General features: G+C 38.3%; 3 protein-coding genes across 3 annotated transcripts; 2 read left to right on the top strand and 1 right to left on the bottom strand.

Annotated features, from left to right (window-relative positions):
* LOC125474775 (transmembrane 9 superfamily member 12-like) lies at positions 1-920 on the top strand. The gene is made up of 2 exons (XM_048578753.1): positions 1-6; positions 231-920. Exons 1-2 carry the CDS (start codon positions 1-3, stop codon positions 918-920), a joined length of 696 nt encoding a protein of 231 aa, XP_048434710.1.
* An 8886-nt stretch (positions 921-9806) lies between these two features.
* LOC125474996 (transmembrane 9 superfamily member 12-like) lies at positions 9807-12733 on the top strand. Its single transcript, XM_048579300.1, has 2 exons — positions 9807-9970; positions 10297-12733. Exon 2 carries the CDS (start codon positions 10384-10386, stop codon positions 12361-12363), a length of 1980 nt encoding a protein of 659 aa, XP_048435257.1. The 5' UTR covers positions 9807-9970; positions 10297-10383; the 3' UTR covers positions 12364-12733.
* LOC125474997 (protein PHR1-LIKE 3-like) lies at positions 12448-16372 on the bottom strand. Its single transcript, XM_048579301.1, has 6 exons — positions 16111-16372; positions 15941-16017; positions 15088-15142; positions 13894-13963; positions 13563-13623; positions 12448-13470 (listed from the first exon to the last, which is right to left on the bottom strand). Exons 1-6 carry the CDS (start codon positions 16370-16372, stop codon positions 13117-13119), a joined length of 879 nt encoding a protein of 292 aa, XP_048435258.1. The 3' UTR covers positions 12448-13116.
* Between the last annotated feature and the right edge of the window lie 2105 nt (positions 16373-18477).

Genomic DNA, 18477 nt, shown 5'->3' with positions numbered 1-18477 from the left:
ATGCCTGTTTTCTAGGAACAGGTTTGTTGCATTTTCAGTTTCAAGCTTAGTCAAATACCACGATTCTAGGAGCTGTAAAATCGTGGGCTGTTGCATTTACTTTCCATTATCTTGTAAAGCCTTAAAAGGGCATTGTCATCTTTGAATTGAATAAGCAAATCATTCTGAAAATAGTGTGCATCAGATTTTCTTTTTGCTCAGGTTTCTTGTGGTTCTTTGGGTTTTAACAGAATGAAGAGCTCTCTGGGTGGAAGCTTGTTGTGGGAGATGTGTTCAGAGAACCAGACTATCCCAAGCTTCTTTGCGTGATGGTTGGAGATGGGGTTCAGATTACAGGGATGGCAGTTGTCACAATCATCTTTGCAGCATTTGGTTTCATGTCACCAGCTTCACGAGGAATGCTACTGACCAGAATGATCATTCTGTATCTTTTCCTTGGGATAATTGCTGGTTATGTTGCTGTCCGTGTATGGAGAACCATAAAGGGAACTTCCGAAGGGTGGAGATCAGTTTCCTGGTTTGTGGCGTGCTTCTTTCCTGGAATTGTCTTTGTTATTCGTACAATACTGAATTTCATTCTATGGGGCAGCAAGAGTACTGGTGCTCTTCCCATTTCTTTGTATTTTATACTCATCTCCCTCTGGTTCTGCATTTCCGTGCCTCTCACCCTTCTCGGGGGATTCTTAGGCACACGAGCTGAGCCAATTTCATATCCCGTAAGAACCAACCAGATTCCAAGGGAGATTCACGCGCGCAAATATCCATCATGGCTTCTTGTTCTTGGTGCTGGGACACTTCCGTTTGGAACCCTTTTCATTGAACTCTTCTTCATCCTTTCTAGCATCTGGCTTGGAAGATTTTATTATGTCTTCGGTTTTCCTTTTTATAGTGCTTATGTTGTTGGTTATCGTTTGTGCTGAAGTTTCAGTAGTTCTCACATACATGCATCTTTGTGTGGAGGATTGGAGGTGGTGGTGGAAGGCTTTCTTTGCCTCAGGTTCAGTTTCCTTTTACGTGTTCCTGTACTCCATCAATTACCTGGTATTTGACCTGCAGGGTTTGAGTGGGCTTGCATCGGTTATCGTTTACCTCGGTTATTCATTGATCATGGCAACTGCAATCATGCTGTCAACTGGCACCATTGGCTTTCTCATGTCTTTCTACTTTGTTCATTACCTCTGCTTATCCGTAAAGATCGACTGTAAAAGTGTTGGCTGACATTGTTATCAAACAGTTGGGAAATGTGAGTCTGCTATATGATAGGAAGGTTATGTCTTTTTTGTCTTTACACTTAAGCAGCTATCCTTTGTGTGATTGTGGATAGATAAAACACAAGGATGTTTTTACATTTCCAAGCTACAATGGAAAATTACCGATTTTTTTTTAATTTTTTTTTCCTTAAAGATAGATTTTATGTTAAATTCCAATCGAAATGTTTACATCTTCAGCCAAGATGTTAAAAAGGAACTCGGGACCAATACAATCCCATCTAAAAGAACCTCTAGTTTTCTGAATAAACGCTGCAACAGAATGCGCCGCTTGGTTGCGTTCTCGAAGAACAAACTCGAATGAAACAATCCCCACATCATTTGTAATAGCCCGAATGTCCTGCACTATGGTTTCCACGAGCATCAGACTCTATGATAATGTTTGACAAACCATGTCTGCTGCACTCCTCCAATGCCTCTTGAATGGTAGAGGCCCCTACCTCCGTCATATCTGTTGCAAGCTTGTATCCCGAAATTACCGTGTACTCGCCATTCGTTGTATATTTCCAAATTAAGCGATCTTGAAACGAGCATCTAAGAACGACTTACAAAGAAAATACTTGAACCGTTGCCAATAACGAATTAGGGCTATGCATAATTCTCCATCACGTCTTCACAATCATCGCAATATTAAAACACTGTAGGTCTCTGAAACCCACGCCCCCATGTTGCTTGTCTCGCTTCATTTTTTCCCAAGAAATCCAATGCAAACCCCTTTTGTTAGAAGTTGGTATAGAATCCGAGAAGGGTTCCTAACTGGTGTGGGAGTTCTAATTGTAATAGGTATGGGAAACTTGGACGCAAGTTTTCAGATAGGTTTAGGATTCCAATTCAGTTTAGGATTAGGTTTTTGAGTTAGTATAAAAGGGTCCTTAACGTTAGGGTACAGGTGTGTGGATATAGTGTGTGAGAGACTTATGAGACAAGAAAACGATTTGTATGTGTGAGTTTTCTTGTATTCCTTTATTCAATCAATAAAGTGTGCTTCCGTTGTTCATGTTTCTTGTTATTGGTTTGGTTTGATCGAAGTGTATGTTTCAACAAGTGGTATCAAGAGCCTTAGGTTGCGTGGTCAAATCAAAACAATGACAAAAACTGAAAGTGGAGATGATAAGGGTACTGAGGTAACCAAGACTTCGGTGCAAAGTGCTCGGTTTGAGATCGAGAAATTCATTGGGACAAATAACTTCGCTATGTGGCAGTGCGAAGTAAAGGATGTACTAATTCAACAAGGTTTACTGGTGGTGCTTGAAGACATGCCTATAACAATGAAGAAGGAGGAATGGCAGCGGCTGAATGCACATGCATGTTCCACGATTAGACTATGTCTTGGAAAAGCACAAAAATATGGTGTAATGAATATCTCATCAGCTAGAGAACTATGGGATACTTTGGAATCAAAGTACTTGAAGAAGAGTGCAGAAAACAGACTTTATCTTAAGAGTAAATTGTATCGTTTTCAGTACAAGGAAGGAACGAAGATGATTGACCATCTTGAAGAATTTAACAAGATGATTGCTGAACTTCTGAACCTAGAAGAGACGATCAAAGATTAAGATAAAGCGTTGATTCAGATGAATTCCCTACCTGAATCTTACGAGTCGTTTGTTACGACATGGATTTATGGTAGAGAAACTCTTAAGTTTGATGAAATCTCAAGCGCAGTGATGAATCATGAAGTCCGCAATTTAGACAGACAAGAGAGAAACAATTCCGAAGCACTAATGGTAAGAGGAAGATCAAAGGAAAGAAAACCAGCAACTAAGAAGAAAGGCAAGTCTCGTTCGAGAGGTGCCTCAAGCAACAGAAAGTTTCTCGATAAAGATGAGTGCGCCTTCTGTCATGAGAAAGGGCACTGGAAAAAGGATTGTCCCAAAATCAAAGCCAAGAACAAAGAGAAGAAGTATGAAGACTCAGAGGCAAACATTGTCGAGGCTAACGATGAAGATTTCGTCTGTGCCCTAACTGCATCAGACGGAATAAATTATATGAATCACTGGGTGCTTGATACTGGATGCACGCATCATATGACCTCTCAACGTCATTGGTTTTCTTCGTTCAAGACCCTCACTGGAATGGTGTATATGGGGGATGATAATCCATGTGCAACGAAGGGAATTGGTAGTGTTAAAATCAGACACCATGATGGTGTAGTCCGAGAGCTACAAGGGGTGAGATATGTCCCAAATCTTAAGAAGAATTTAATCTCGCTTGGAACTCTTGAAGATCAAGGTTGTAAATTCTACTTAGAAAAACAAACATTGAAGGTTGCAAGAGGAGCATTAGTGATAATGAAAGCGCCAAGAAGGGGTTTGCTTTATTTGTTAAAAGGCACCACTATTGAATCTCCAATAGCTATGGTAGCAGCAAGTGATCAATTAGATACATCTTGTCTATGGCATATGAGGCTAGGGCACGTGGGAAACAAGGCATTGCAAGGATTGATTAAACAAGGGGTCCTAGAGGGAGCCAAAAGTGGAAAGATCGATTTTTGTGAACATTGCATCCTTGGCAAACAAACCAAAGTAAGTTTTGGCACGGCAATACATCAAACGGAGGGAATCCTGGATTATGTACACTCAGATGTCTGGGGGCCTGCGAAGAATGAATCCCTAGGAGGAAAGAGATGGTTCGTATCCTTCATTGATGATTATTCACGAAGAGCATGGATTTATATGATGAAACACAAACATGAGGTGCTGGATATCTTCTTAGAATGGAAAAACACAGTCGAAAGGAAGACTGAGAAAAAATTGAAGGTTTTAAGAAGTGATAATGGGGGAGAGTATACGTCTGATCCCTTCTTTGAAACCTGCAAAAAGGAAGGTATAACACGACATTTCAGTGTAAGAGAAACTCCTCAGCAGAACGGAATTGCAGAACGGTTGAATCGAACACTGTTAGAGAAGGTTAGATGTATGCTGTCACAAGCAAAACTGCATAAACATTTTTGGGCAGAAGCATTGAGTTATGCATGTCACATTATAAATCGTCTCCCTTCTTCAGCTTTAAACGGAAAGACTCCAATGGAAGTATGGTCAGGACAAATTGCTCAAGATTATGACAGACTAGGGGTATTCGGGTGTGATGCGTATTACCATGTGAAAGAAAATAAATTAGACCCGAGAGCAAGGAAGGCTATCTTTCTAGGGTTTAACAGTGGCGTCAAGGGATTCAGATTGTGGAGTACACAACTCAAGAAGGTTGTAATAAGCAGAAATGTGACGTTTAATGAAACTCATATGCAACTAAGAGAAGATCGAAAGATTGTGCAAGAGGTGGAGCTAGCAAAGGAACAAACTGAACATTCAAGAGATGAAGACAAACAAGACAATGAGGGTCAAATCAGTGTCGATCAAGAAGAAAAGCAAGAAGAGGACAGTATGCTTAATGATGTACCAAATCAAGAAGATTGTATCGCCAAGAGAAAAGGAAAAAGAGAGGTTGGGCTTCCTGCTAAATTCAAAGATTGCGTCTCCTGTATAGCCTATGCATTGCCAGTAATCGAAGTTGACATCCCTACAGATTTCACAGAAGCATCAAGGAGTAAAGAAGCTAAAAATTGGCATGAAGCTATGGATGATGAGATGTTGTCACTAAAGAAGAACAAAACTTGGGATCTGGTGGAGCTACCTAAGGGAAGAAAGGCCATTGGATGCAAATGGGTGTATGCAAAGAAAGATGGAATAAATAATGCAAGTTCAGTAAGGTTTAAAGCCAGATTAGTAGCAAAAGGCTACGCTCAGAAAGAGGGAATAGACTACAATGAAATCTTCTCGCCCGTGGTGAAACATTCATCCATTCGAATCCTCCTAGCACTGGTGGCACAGTTCGATCTCGAATTAGTACAATTGGACGTAAAAACTGCGTTTCTGCATGGTAATTTGTCTGAAGAAATTTACATATGTCAACCAGAAGGATACGAAGAGAAAGGAAAGGAGAATCTAGTATGCAAGCTCAACAAATCTCTATATGGTTTGAAGCAATCACCAAGGCAATGGTACTTGAGGTTCGACAAGGTTATGAAGGATTTTGGCTACACTAGGAGCCAATACGATCACTGTGTATATCACAAGAAAACAAGGGAAGGTACATATGTATATTTACTGATTTATGTAGATGATATGCTCATTGCCTCTAGTGATCAAACTGAAATCTCAAAACTCAAAACTCATATGCAAAATGAGTTTGAGATGAAAGACCTTGGCGAAGCAAAGAAAATTTTGGGGATGGAAATTACACGGGATAGAAAGAAAGGGCTGGTGTGTTTATCACAGAAACAGTATGTGGAAAGATTGCTACACAAGTTTGGCATCCGTGATGAAACCAAACCTGTAAGTACACCTCTGGCATCTCACTTCAAGATGAGCACGCAGTTATGCCCTAAGTCTGATGAAGAGAGGACTAAGATGAAAGACATTCCTTATTCTAGTTTGGTTGGAGGGTTGATGTATGCCATGGTGTGTACTCGACCTGATATTGCTCATGCAGTTGGATTAGTAAGTAGATTTATGCATAATCCTGGAAAAATGCATTGGGAAGCTGCTCGATGGATACTGCGATATTTGCATGGAACAAAGAGCACGGGAATTTGTTTTGAGCGGAATGATAAAGGAATCGAGAAGTTCTCTATTGGATATGTAGATTCTGATTTTGCTAGTGACTTAGACAAAAGAAGATCCACTACAGGATATGTGTTCACCATGGCGAATGGTCCTATATGTTGGAGATCAGTTATACAACCAACTGTTGCTTTATCAACTACAGAAGCTGAATATATGGCAATGGCAGAAGCAATTAAGGAAGCTATTTGGACACTAGGATTAATAGCAGATTTGGGAGTGAAACAGCGCAAGATAGATGTGCATTGTGATAGTCAAAGTGCTATTTACTTGGCGAAGTATCAAGTGCATCATGCAAGAACCAAACATATAGATGTAAGATATCATTTTGTTCGGGAGATTATAGCTGAAGGCGAGATTCTTGTAAAGAAAATTGCTTCAGCTGATAATCCTGCAGATATGTTAACAAAGGTGGTTGGTGCATCAAAATTCAGTCATTGTCTGGGTTTGGTGCATGTAAGACAGGTTTGATACTTGAAAATGGTGGAGCGATGGAAGCAGAAGGAGTCTCGAGGCGGAGTTCTTACCAAGGTGGAGTTTGTTAGAAGTTGGTATAGAATCCGAGAAGGGTTCCTAACTGGTGTGGGAGTTCTAATTGTAATAGGTATGGGAAACTTGGACGCAAGTTTTCAGATAGGTTTAGGATTTTAATTCAGTTTAGGATTAGGTTTTTGAGTTAGTATAAAAGGGTCCTTAACGTTAGGGTACAAGTGTGTGTATATAGTGTGTGAGAGACTTATGAGACAAGAAAACGATTTGTATGTGTGAGTTTTCTTGTATTCCTTTATTCAATCAATAAAGTGTGCTTCCGTTGTTCATGTTTCTTGTTATTGGTTTGGTTTGATCGAAGTGTATGTTTCAACACCTCTTCCCATCAAAACCATTCCACCAATACCGGGCAATAGCTCGTTCAATTTCCTTGCATACTCCAATCGGTAAGCGGAAGCATGACATAGCATGATTTGGTAATGCCATAGCCCCCGACTTTATTAGAATCTCCTTTCCCGCTTGTGTTAGGAATTCTTCAGCCCATCCGCTCATCCTCGACTCCACATTCGTTCGCACATTTTCAAAGACTGCTCTTTTTTTTTTTTTAAAGAAAAGTAATGAAAATGACTTGAAAATTTTGAGTTTTAACGATAAAGACAAAATAAAGGATAAAATGAATAGTACCAGATTTGACTTTTTAGTGTAAAAATGTGATATTTCGTTAAGGTAACAGTACCGTAAGCTTTTCGTTAAAACTTTTTTTTTTTTTTTCAACGCCTAAAGTCCTCTTCGAGAGAGGTATTTACCAAGACAATCCTTTATCTGAACACCTAGACTTTCCGCGACCCTCTTCCGCCGTCGTTTCGGACACTTAGTCCCAAAGAAGATCGAACTCCTGTCCTTGTTGTTAACTTGGCCCGATGCCAAAATTAACGACATCACCCTTGATCGTATTCCAGTAATCATGGTAAAAACTTCCTACAGTAATTTTATTCGCACAATATCCCGTACCACATTCCCATCGTTTTGCCACACACCATTAGTGTCCTCCAAACCCTTATTTAACCGTTTGTGCATGAAAGAATTTTGTATTTTTATCACCCTTTTTTAACCATTGCACCCTACACTTTGTTCTCCAATAATTTTCCTCTTCCTTCATTGCCCTTCGTAGCTCATATTCCTTCCTCCGGTCGTTCGCCTCGATTGTTGCGCCACGTAACAAAATCCCTGAAGTCCCTCAAACTTGCAATGGTTCGGAAATTGCCTCCTTACTTTTCATAATTTTCTAGAATATCATTAAAATCTCCTATTAGTAAACAATGATCATTACACCCCATCATACGTTGACTCAACGTGTTCCACTGCTCACACATTTTCTTATCATCCTGTACTTGCATATATTGCATACAGTCTCATACACTTGTCACATGATGATCATGATCGCTTGCTTCAATAAGAAAATCTGCATACTTCACTAACACCACATGGTTCACATCTTTAAAAAACAAGAGCACATTCCACCACCAATCCCCTTCGGTTCCATCGCATGCTTAAAATCCATCCCTAACCTTCTCCTTAGATACCCATAGCGACTACTACAATTTTTGGTCTCCAATAGTATCACTATGTCGGGATGTGGAGCCTATTCTGCTCAATAAATTGTCAACTGTCAAGGCATCCCGATACCCTGACCGTTCCAGACGATATATTAGTCTCATGACAACCTTAGAGACCCCTCAAGGCTGGCCTCCTCCGCTTCCTCAGCAATAGTGGCATTCCTAGTGCAAACATTCCTCACTTCCTCCTCGCGCTCACAATCCGTTGCTTCCGCAGCCAGTCTCGTCCTCTTTTTAATCTTCCTCGTAAGGCAGCATTCTTCAATAATTGGCCCCAAATTAAAGGGTCAGACTCGTGCGAAAGTATACACATACCTCTTTCTTGTTCCACATCAGAAGGCGTTACCATTTCCTTTTAATATAAACCACTTTTAGTTTTCGTTCAATTAATTGCTTTTCCTAAGAAGAGGAATCTGTACAAAAGAAATTCAATTACTGTACTTTATATTTTCCAGTAAATTAATAAAGTACGTACTATAATACGAATTGGCTTGTAACATCACGTGATAATTTCATCAAAAAAATTCTCCTTTACAACGATATTTAGACCATCTCCAACCCTTAGGGATAAAGCTTAAATTAGGCCAGAAATTTTAAGCCATAACCTAAAAAGTGTTTTTCTCCTTCAAATTTAACCCGAGATTATTAAACAATGATTTTAGCCTAATTTTAATTTTTTTGGTAACTTTTTTAAAAATAAAATTTATGTAGATTATCCTAATTTATTTTTATGAACATTATAATTTAAAAATATTTAAATTTTGATAAGTAATTAAAAATCATACAAATACATAAGTATTTATAAAGTTTTAAGTTAAGTTTGATTTAAATAATTTCTTAAATTATTTTAGATGTTAGATTTAATTTTGGGCCATCAAATCTTTTTTTTTTTACATATTACCATTAGATTTAATTTCATCTAATCATAGCCGTTAGATTATAAGTGATAAACAAAAAAGAAAAAAATTTGAAATATGACAGTTTGGTGGGTCCAGAATAATTTAAGTCATGCTTAAGTTCGAGGGGAATTTAGCCCAGAGATATATTTTCTCTCTAAGACTTATTTTAGCCCATGCTTAAGTTCAAAAAATAATTATCACATGCACACAAGAAGGTTTTAATCTTGAATAGAGAATGCCATTACTTTTTTTGAACAAACGATATTATCTACACTAAGAGAAAGAGATGAGCTTAGCCTCACAATGGACTAACAATAATGTGGAGAATGTCATTACTTTTTTTTTTAATACATAGAATGTCATTACTTATATGGTCACGCTTAAAAGTTTGATAAAAAGTTAATAATTAATTATAAGTTTCCGATCAAGTAATGAACATTTTTAAAGAAGATGTCAAAATCCTTTAATTTTAATTAAAAATATTGAGAAGTTTTACACTTTACATGATATGCCAAATTTCATTATAATCTATTTATGATTTCACAAGATAATTGGTTACCGTTTGTTAAGAGTTTGGCATGTCCTACTAACCTGAAGGCTTGCGACTCTATTAACCTAAAAGCATAAAACATACTTAATTTGTCTTCAGCATGTGAAGATAATAAATCACTCATCCTCTTATCTCATTTATCCGGAAACTAATCATCTTAACGCGCTGCTTAGTTACCTGGAACGATTAAAATCCATTTGTGCATATTTCCCAAAAAAAAAAAAAAAAAAAAAAAGGTTTTGGAGGAAGTAAAAAACAATGAAAACCACCCATCCAAGATCCAATCTAACCATATGCTTCCACTGTGGGCTGGGGCCCACCATATTAGCGCGTTGAGAATATAATTCTCATCTCCATTCGCACCGTTTATTCCGAAGAAAGCAAAGTAGTTAGTTCCGTCAACCCTCCGAACCTGTTCGGTCTAATGGCAGCGGAATAATATTAAGCGAAAGGGGACGCCGAGATTCTGCTTCTCTCTTGCGCACCACAGCCGCTCAGCATCCGTTTCGGTTCCGGACCTGTCACGGTTCGTTCTCAATTTCTCAAAATTTTCATGGATCTGTTGTATTTTTGAAACGCATGATTTCAATTTATTTTGTAATTCCAAATTTTGGATCTGGGTATGCTTTTTTATTATCGTTTTGCTAATTGGATGATTGAGTGAGTATTTGAATGTTTATGCGCTGTTAATTAGTGGATCTGATGCGGTTGAAGTATAGAAATTGAACAATTAACAAGTTCTTGATCAAATTTGTTAACCCGAATGCTTAACTTTGTATTTTTTGCTTAAATTTTCAGTCTTTGTGTTCTTTTGGCTAATATTAGTATGTTTTCTGTTTGAAATTTGTGTAGATTAATTGGTGGATGCAACTTTAAGAGCTTGCTTAGATCCACTGCTCACCCCAACTTGTGGTGAGTGTTGTTTTCTTTTTGATTCCGATGGCGATATTGATTCCGGGAATGCCCTCAATCAAATGGGCTCTGCTTGTTTTGATTGTATTTGTGCACACCTGTAATGGGTTTTATCTCCCCGGAAGCTACATGCATACATATTCGAAAGGGCAACAAATCATTACCAAAGTTAACTCCTTGACTTCTATAGAGACTGAGCTGCCCTTCAGCTACTACAGTCTCCCTTATTGCAAACCCCCTGAAGGTATCAAGAAAAGCGCCGAGAATCTCGGGGAACTCCTTATGGGAGATGAGATCGAAACCTCTGCGTACCGCTTCAATATGACTGTGAATGAGACTCTTTACCTGTGTACCACACCCGCCTTGACTGAGCACGACGTAAAGCTGCTGAAACAGAGGACCCGTGATCTGTATCAGGTCAATATGATCCTTGATAATTTGCCTGCGATGAGGTATGCTTATCAAAATGGGGTTAAGATTCAGTGGACTGGGTTTCCTGTTGGGTACACACCACCCAACAGTAAAGAAGATTACATCATCAATCACCTCAAGTTCACTGTTTTGATTCACGAGTATGAAGGGAGTGGTGTACAGGTAATCGGGACTGGGGAAGAAGGCATGGGTGTCATTTCAGAAGCTGATAAGAAGAAGGCATCTGGGTTTGAGATTGTTGGCTTTGAGGTTTCCCCTTGCAGCATTAAATATGACCCAGAGGCCATGAAGAAAAAAGCCATGTATGAAAAAATCCAACCTGTAAATTGCCCCTCAGACGTCGAAAAGTCTCAAATAATAAGGGAGCAAGAGAAAGTATCATTTACTTATGAGGTTGAGTTTGTGAAAAGTGATATAAGATGGCCATCAAGGTGGGATGCTTATTTGAAGATGGAGGGTGCTCGTGTGCACTGGTTCTCTATCCTGAATTCATTAATGGTGATCCTTTTCCTCGCTGGTATAGTCTTTGTCATATTCCTAAGGACAGTGAGGAGGGATTTAACAAGATACGAAGAACTGGACAAAGAATCTCAAGCTCAAATGAATGAAGAGCTCTCTGGGTGGAAGCTTGTTGTGGGAGATGTGTTCAGAGAACCAGATTCTCCCAAGCTTCTTTGCGTGATGGTTGGAGATGGGGTTCAGATTACAGGGATGGCAGTTGTCACAATCATCTTTGCAGCGTTTGGTTTCATGTCACCAGCTTCACGAGGAATGCTACTGACCGGAATGATCATTCTATATCTTTTCCTTGGGATTATTGCTGGTTATGTTGCTGTCCGTATGTGGAGAACCATAAAGGGAACTTCCGAAGGGTGGAGATCGGTTTCCTGGTTTGTGGCGTGCTTCTTTCCTGGAATCGTCTTTGTTATTCTTACAATATTGAATTTCATTCTATGGGGCAGCAAGAGTACTGGTGCTCTTCCCATTTCTTTGTATTTTATACTCATCTCCCTCTGGTTCTGCATTTCCGTGCCTCTCACCCTTCTTGGAGGATTCTTAGGCACACGAGCTGAGCCAATTTCATATCCCGTAAGAACCAACCAGATTCCAAGGGAGATTCCTGCACGCAAATATCCATCATGGCTTCTTGTTCTTGGTGCTGGGACACTTCCGTTTGGAACCCTTTTCATTGAACTCTTCTTCATCCTTTCTAGCATCTGGCTTGGAAGGTTTTATTATGTCTTCGGTTTCCTTTTTATAGTGCTTATGTTGTTGGTTATCGTTTGTGCTGAAGTTTCAGTAGTTCTCACATACATGCATCTTTGTGTGGAGGATTGGAGGTGGTGGTGGAAGGCTTTCTTTGCCTCAGGTTCAGTTTCCCTTTACGTGTTCCTGTACTCCATCAATTACCTGGTATTTGACCTGCAGAGTTTGAGTGGGCCTGTGTCGGCTATCCTTTACCTCGGTTATTCATTGATCATGGCAACTGCAATCATGTTGTCAACTGGCACCATTGGCTTTCTCATGTCTTTCTACTTTGTTCATTACCTCTTCTCGTCCGTAAAGATCGACTAGAAAAGTGTTGGCTGGCATTGTTATCAAACAGTTGGGAAATGTGAGTCTGCTATATGTTAGGAAGAAGTATTTTTGGCTATATCATTTTGGCCTTTACACTTGGTTGCATCTGAAAGTTGACGGTGTTGCGGTATCTGAAGCAGCTCTCCGGTGATAGCGTCCTTTGTTTTCTGTGTACTGCCCTCGTTTGCGACATCACCGGCGGCAGATTCTCCGTTTACCCGTCTATCCCATTTCGTTTTACTGCTTCACTAGCGTTGCGCTTTTACTTTAGTTTAATCACATTGTGTTAGAAAGTTGTAGCTCGGGGACCTTCAATCCTTGTATTCTCTTTTATTTCATATTTGGAATGGAAAAGTAAATTGGATAATTCTTTTAATTCTCAACAGATTGATTTTTTGCTATTAATTTCTCAATTTGATTTACGGGGTTAAGTTCAGTTCAACATTTAAAATTTGTTTAAGTTGAAAGCTTAGGGGCATTTGATATCCGTTTCTGGGCGATTGATGTCATTTTAGTTTTCTCAACATGTTTCAGTTTAGTTTTCTCAAAAACGAAATAAGTTATCAAACGGACGCTCTTATTACTCGTACTCCTTACTGCTTTACTGTTTGGTAAGCGAAACTTGCGACATAAGCAAACAGACGCTGTCAAAGTTTTACACCAAAAGGCAAAAGGTAAAATCTTAAACTTATGAAACTCCATAAGGAAACAACACAAAGGTGATTTTGTTCTTTCATCCAGAGTGCCCTATCACTCCATATCTGGATCCGGGTCGATCAGGTAAGCTTCCGCAGGGTCATCGTCCAAGCTCTGCTCCGTTTTCTCGTCATCTTCAGTACAAGTTTGGAAATTTTCAACAGATGAATTCTCCGAACGCCCGTAAGAGGTCGAGTGGCCTTCAAGGCTAGGCTGCATGCTGCTTCCGGCAGTCATCTGATATGCCGGGTATAGTTCCATTGTTCCTAAACCTGAAACGCCGTTTAGTACGCCCGCGGCAATTGCACCACCAAAAAATTGTTCAGCAAGTTTCTTATGTGCATTCTCCATGGCAAAATTCATGTATCTCTGCTCAGCATCCTGCCACAATTGCAATTGCCTCCCAGCCTGCAAAGTTGTGGTGTGTATTATGAATACAGAAGAAGGTTTACATATATCAACTTAAGTTCCCAAATCAGTTTCCGAACTCGAAAACTTACCTCAATTTGCATTCTAATTCTTTCTTCATCAGCAGCTGCCTTTACCAGTTCATCAGAGGGCCTATACATGGAGCCACAACCCAAAACATAAAACATCACAGCATTTACAAGATAATGCACTTGAAAATGGAACTAGGGTAATGATTTTCCGCACTCTCATTTTCTATTTCGGCACTCGTCTTCTCGTTTCCAGCATTCGATTTAATAAATCGAGGGAGAATCAATGGACAAAGTTGCATAATGAGAAACTGAGAGTGTGAAAATAACTACCTTTCCAAATAAGTTAACAAGTGCATTCGTATGGAAGATAGAGGAGCAGAGCAAATCATACATTCTTGCGGTCTGCGGGAGTTGCAAGGGAGTACGCCTAGTGCTTAGGCCTTCTTCCAAGTCCTGTGAACCTGAGGTCTCTTTCGCTTAGTGGCAGTGAAAATCTAAATGCAGCAACTCAAACATGAAACATCTTTCACAACGCACACGTTATTTTCACATAGGGCCGGTCATAAGATTTTTGAGGACCGAGGCTACCTCAAAAAATATGCCTTAACTTCTATAATAAAAATTATTTGTTTTCACATGTGAGGCTTCAATAAAATTATAATTTAAAAAACACTTCAAACTCAATAATTTAGACATAGGAAAACTAATTTATTTTGTATTCAGAGAAAGGAATAAAAAAAACTCCGAGTTTACAAGTAGATAGTTGTTGAGTTTGTTTCTCTTATATATGAACTTTTAAAGTACATTTATAAAGCCGTGAGGTGTTTTTTCTTATTTACAAACCTTTTCAATATGAGACTAAAAAAATAATCATATTTTCGAGTCTTTAATTGACATGCATAAGCAATGAATGGACACTAAATTAAAACCTTGGTAATAAATTATATGATTTGCAAATTTGGTCTACACATTACTCTTTGTTGAAGGTTAGACTTGAATTGAAATTAAAGTTTAAAATTTGCAACCCACATAACTATTAGCTAGTAATTAAAAAGAAATTAACAACTAAAAATAAATTCGTAAAACTTGGAACGAAAAAACATGGACATAGCATTTCAAACTTTGACCTCTCGATAATATTGAAAAAAAAAAAGACAATGTTTATGATAAAACTTCTTAGTTATTTAACCAAATTTTATAAATTTTATTATGAAAAAGAAATTCGTACAAATGGGAAAGGCATTTGAATCACGACACCCACGTTAATTTGAAACAACATAAACCCTCACTTCTGGTTAACGAGACATACTGTTTTGAATCCAAGACATCCTCATTAATTTTAAACAACAGAAACCATTAGTTCTAACTGAACTTCTTTATCATTTAACCAAAGTTTATAAATTTATACTATTATAAAAACATATATAAATATACCACCCTAATAATTTTGATGCCCTCAATTTTTTGAGCCCTAGACGGTCGCCCAGCTTGCACTGGATCTGGCCGGCCTTGTTTTCACTATACCAACTGTTTAGTTAAGGATAATTTTTACTGGTATAGTAGTAAGTTTCTAGGATGAACATACAGATTTGTGTCCCCTCCGTCCATTCCTTCCCTGAGTACCTTCCAAGTCTGTATTTCTGCAAAAATGATTACCACCTCAATCACTTGTAACAGTGAAATTTAAAAACTTCTCTAGTACATTAGCACTTAACATTAGAATTCTAGAAATTATACGCAAATAAAACTGGTTACAAACTTTTACATATAAAGGATACTAACAGAACCGTCTCAAAGCAAACTGATGTCAAAGACAAAAATGCAATGATACCTTCCTAATTTATACCTTAACATGATTTTCTTTTTTTTTTTTTTTTAAAAAAATTAGTGAAATTAGAAAACTTTCCAATCTAATCTACCAACCATCCTTAAACACTATGAATTTAAAGCACATCAGATTATTTAGAAGAATAAGGAAAATTTGTGGGTTTTCCTTCTCAATACGATAAATGAGAAAACTTATGAAGCATGGTTTAAAGTGAGGCCGAATGCACGTGTTTTATTCGTATTGCCTCAGAGCCGGATTTGGACACTAATAAGGACCTTAGTAAAGATAAATTTTTTCTTGTAACACAAGTGGTATATCACATATTATTATATAAGTGATGGAAAGTTTTATTTTTTATGTTATTAATTTTTTAACACAAGAATCTTACTACTTGTATAGAGACACTGTGGTGTTCCACTCCGTATTCTGGACACATTGAAAAATCTTTCCACAGTAAAGGGTCACTAAATCGGTTTACGAATGTCTTATTGGCAGTTTAATGTTTATCTAATTCAAACTTTTATTAAAAGTTTATAACCGGTTCTGTTTACGTATATTTTCAGAGATTTTTTCCACAAGCATCAATGAATCATGCATGGATCAAACAGACCTGGAGGTGGCTCTTCACTTGGAAAAGAGTTATTCCCTGGATACCCATTGCCTGCTGAACTTTCTTCGGAGTTGACTCTGCAAAATGTAACGCGTGACACAATCAGAAACCGAAATCCGAAAACAAGCGAAAAATCTCAAAGCCAAGCAAGAAGGAGAAGGGTTACTCACTGTGAGGGCCTCCAAGCTGATTGACAGCATCAACAAAGCGGGTATGAAGCTCAGGAGTCCATTGAAGTCGGGGTCTGAGCTTTGCCTTAAGAACACAGTCTTGAGGCAGCTGAAGATCACGAGTTTCACGATCAACCTCCTCCACCACCGCCGCCTCCCCACCCTCGAGAACAACTCTGTCATCGCTACGAGTGACAATAGGAGTCGGACAAGATCCTTGAAAATCCTGTTCATCACCACCACTACAACCAAAACCAACCATTTTCCCCTTCTTCTTTTCAGAAGAGAGAAAGCAAATGCAGAAGCGCAACTAGATAAAACCCAAGGGGCATAAAAAGGCTAGCTCTTTCTGTGGTGGTGTATAGCTTGCTAGCACAGAATTGGAGGTTACATGAGGAAGGCACAGAAGAGGCCAAAGCCAGCAGGTTTGTCTTTAATTTCTACTGCATGAAGGGAAACGTGGAAAGCTATGCCATTGCTCCAGTCTTTTAATTTTCATTTTTTTTAAATTTTTATTGCAAGCGATATTACCATTCTAATCGGAAAAGTTTGAACTCGGAACACAGTGAGTTTAAAAAAAATCCTATCCACCGGTGCTTCATTAATCCAGTTAGTTTCATGTGAATTAATTGTCTTTACCATCTTTTTCATTACTACTCCCAAGGATTTAATGCCAAACCGCACTTGTAGTGGTACTAAATGAATATGATCTGTCCTTGGTTTGAAAGGCATGTCTTGCTTTGTTTGGTCATTTAAGAAGAAAATACCTGACTCTTACATGTAACAAGACGCTTTTCATTTCTCGTTACATATAAATCGCAATCTGATATGCGTGGAAAATGATTTATACACACTTATTATCACATTCCACACGCTATTATTTTTTTCTATCTTTTGATTCTCTTTTAATCTTATTTAATCTAAAAGAGTTTAAAAATCACTTCTCCTTCATTATGTTTCAATTTGCGATTCGCGTGTAAAGAAAAATAACTCCTTAACAAAAGAAGCCAAACATTGTTTTAGTTTTTCACTTAACGTTTTTCTTTGACCTAATGTTGCTTGGACGATTCACATCTCAAGGTCGAGCGCTGATGACACGTTGAGCCATCCATGTGGCTGAAAGACCTCTTAGGTTAGGAATAACCATAAAATTATCTACTTGACCAATAAGTTAATAGCTTGTCAGAGGAATCCGCTATGCCAAATGCGGGAGCAACTCATTACTCTCTTACCTTTTTCACATAACGACACAATTATCTAGGAGATGCTTGACTAATAAGCTAATAGTTTGTCGGAGGGCCTCGCTATGCCAAATGTGGTAGCAACTCATTGATACCTTTCCTTTCTAAAGTAACGATGTAATTGTCTGGACACTCAACCAATAAGCTAATAGTATGTCAGAGGCGTCTGTTATGCCAAATGTTGGAGCAACTCATTGCTCTCTTTCCTTTTTTACATAACGACACAATTATCTAGGAGATGCTTGACTAATAAGCTAATAAGGGTCTCGCTATGCCAAATGTGGTAGCAACTCATTGATACCTTTCCTTTTTAACGTAACGATGCAATTGTCTGGGCACTCAACCAATAAGCTAATAGTATGTCAGAGGCGTCCATTATGCCAAATGTTGGAGCAACTCATTGTTCTCTTTCCTTTGTACATAATGACACAATTATCTAGGAGATGCTTGACTAATAAACTAATTGTTTGTCGGAGGGTCTTGCTAGCGTAATGCGGTAGCAATTGATACATTTCCTTTTTTAACGTAACTATGCAATTGTTTGGACACTCGACTAATAAGCTAATAGTATGTCAGAGGCGTCCATTATACCAAATGTTGGAGCAACTCATTGCTCTCTTTCCTTTTCACGTAATGACACACTTATCATAATTACACTTGACCTATAAGCTAATAGTTTGTCGTTGTTGGAGGGGCCTGCTATGCTACATGCACGAGAGCAACTCATTGTTCTCTTTCCTTTTTTATGTAACAACGGAATTATCTGACACTTAATCAATAAGCTAATAGTATGTCAGAAGAGCCTGCTATATGCTAAATGTGCAGGAGCAACTCATCATTGTTCTCTTTTTCTTTTTTTTTTCCCGTGTAATGACGCAATTACATGACACTTGATCAATAAGTTAATATTGTATGTCAGAAGATCCTGCTATTCCAAATGCGAGTAAAATCCCATTCCTTGCTCTTTTGTTTCTGTATGAGAGGAATCTTATTCACTAAAAAAAAAAAAAAAAAAAAAAATTAGCATCACCATCTGGTTATTAGTCTAGTAATACCTCTTCTTCGAAGGTCAAAGTCCCCTCTCACACATTGACCCAAAAAAGAATAAGAATATACATCACTTTGT

Source organism: the organism of the source record quoted next, unplaced genomic scaffold (assembly GCF_019419815.1).
Source record: "Pyrus x bretschneideri cultivar Hongxiangsu unplaced genomic scaffold, Pyrus_bretschneideri_v1 Contig13, whole genome shotgun sequence".
Lineage (NCBI taxonomy): Eukaryota > Viridiplantae > Streptophyta > Magnoliopsida > Rosales > Rosaceae > Pyrus > Pyrus x bretschneideri.
The sequence above is the reverse complement of the archived record's forward strand: the minus strand, read 5'-3'. Positions and strand labels throughout refer to the sequence as shown.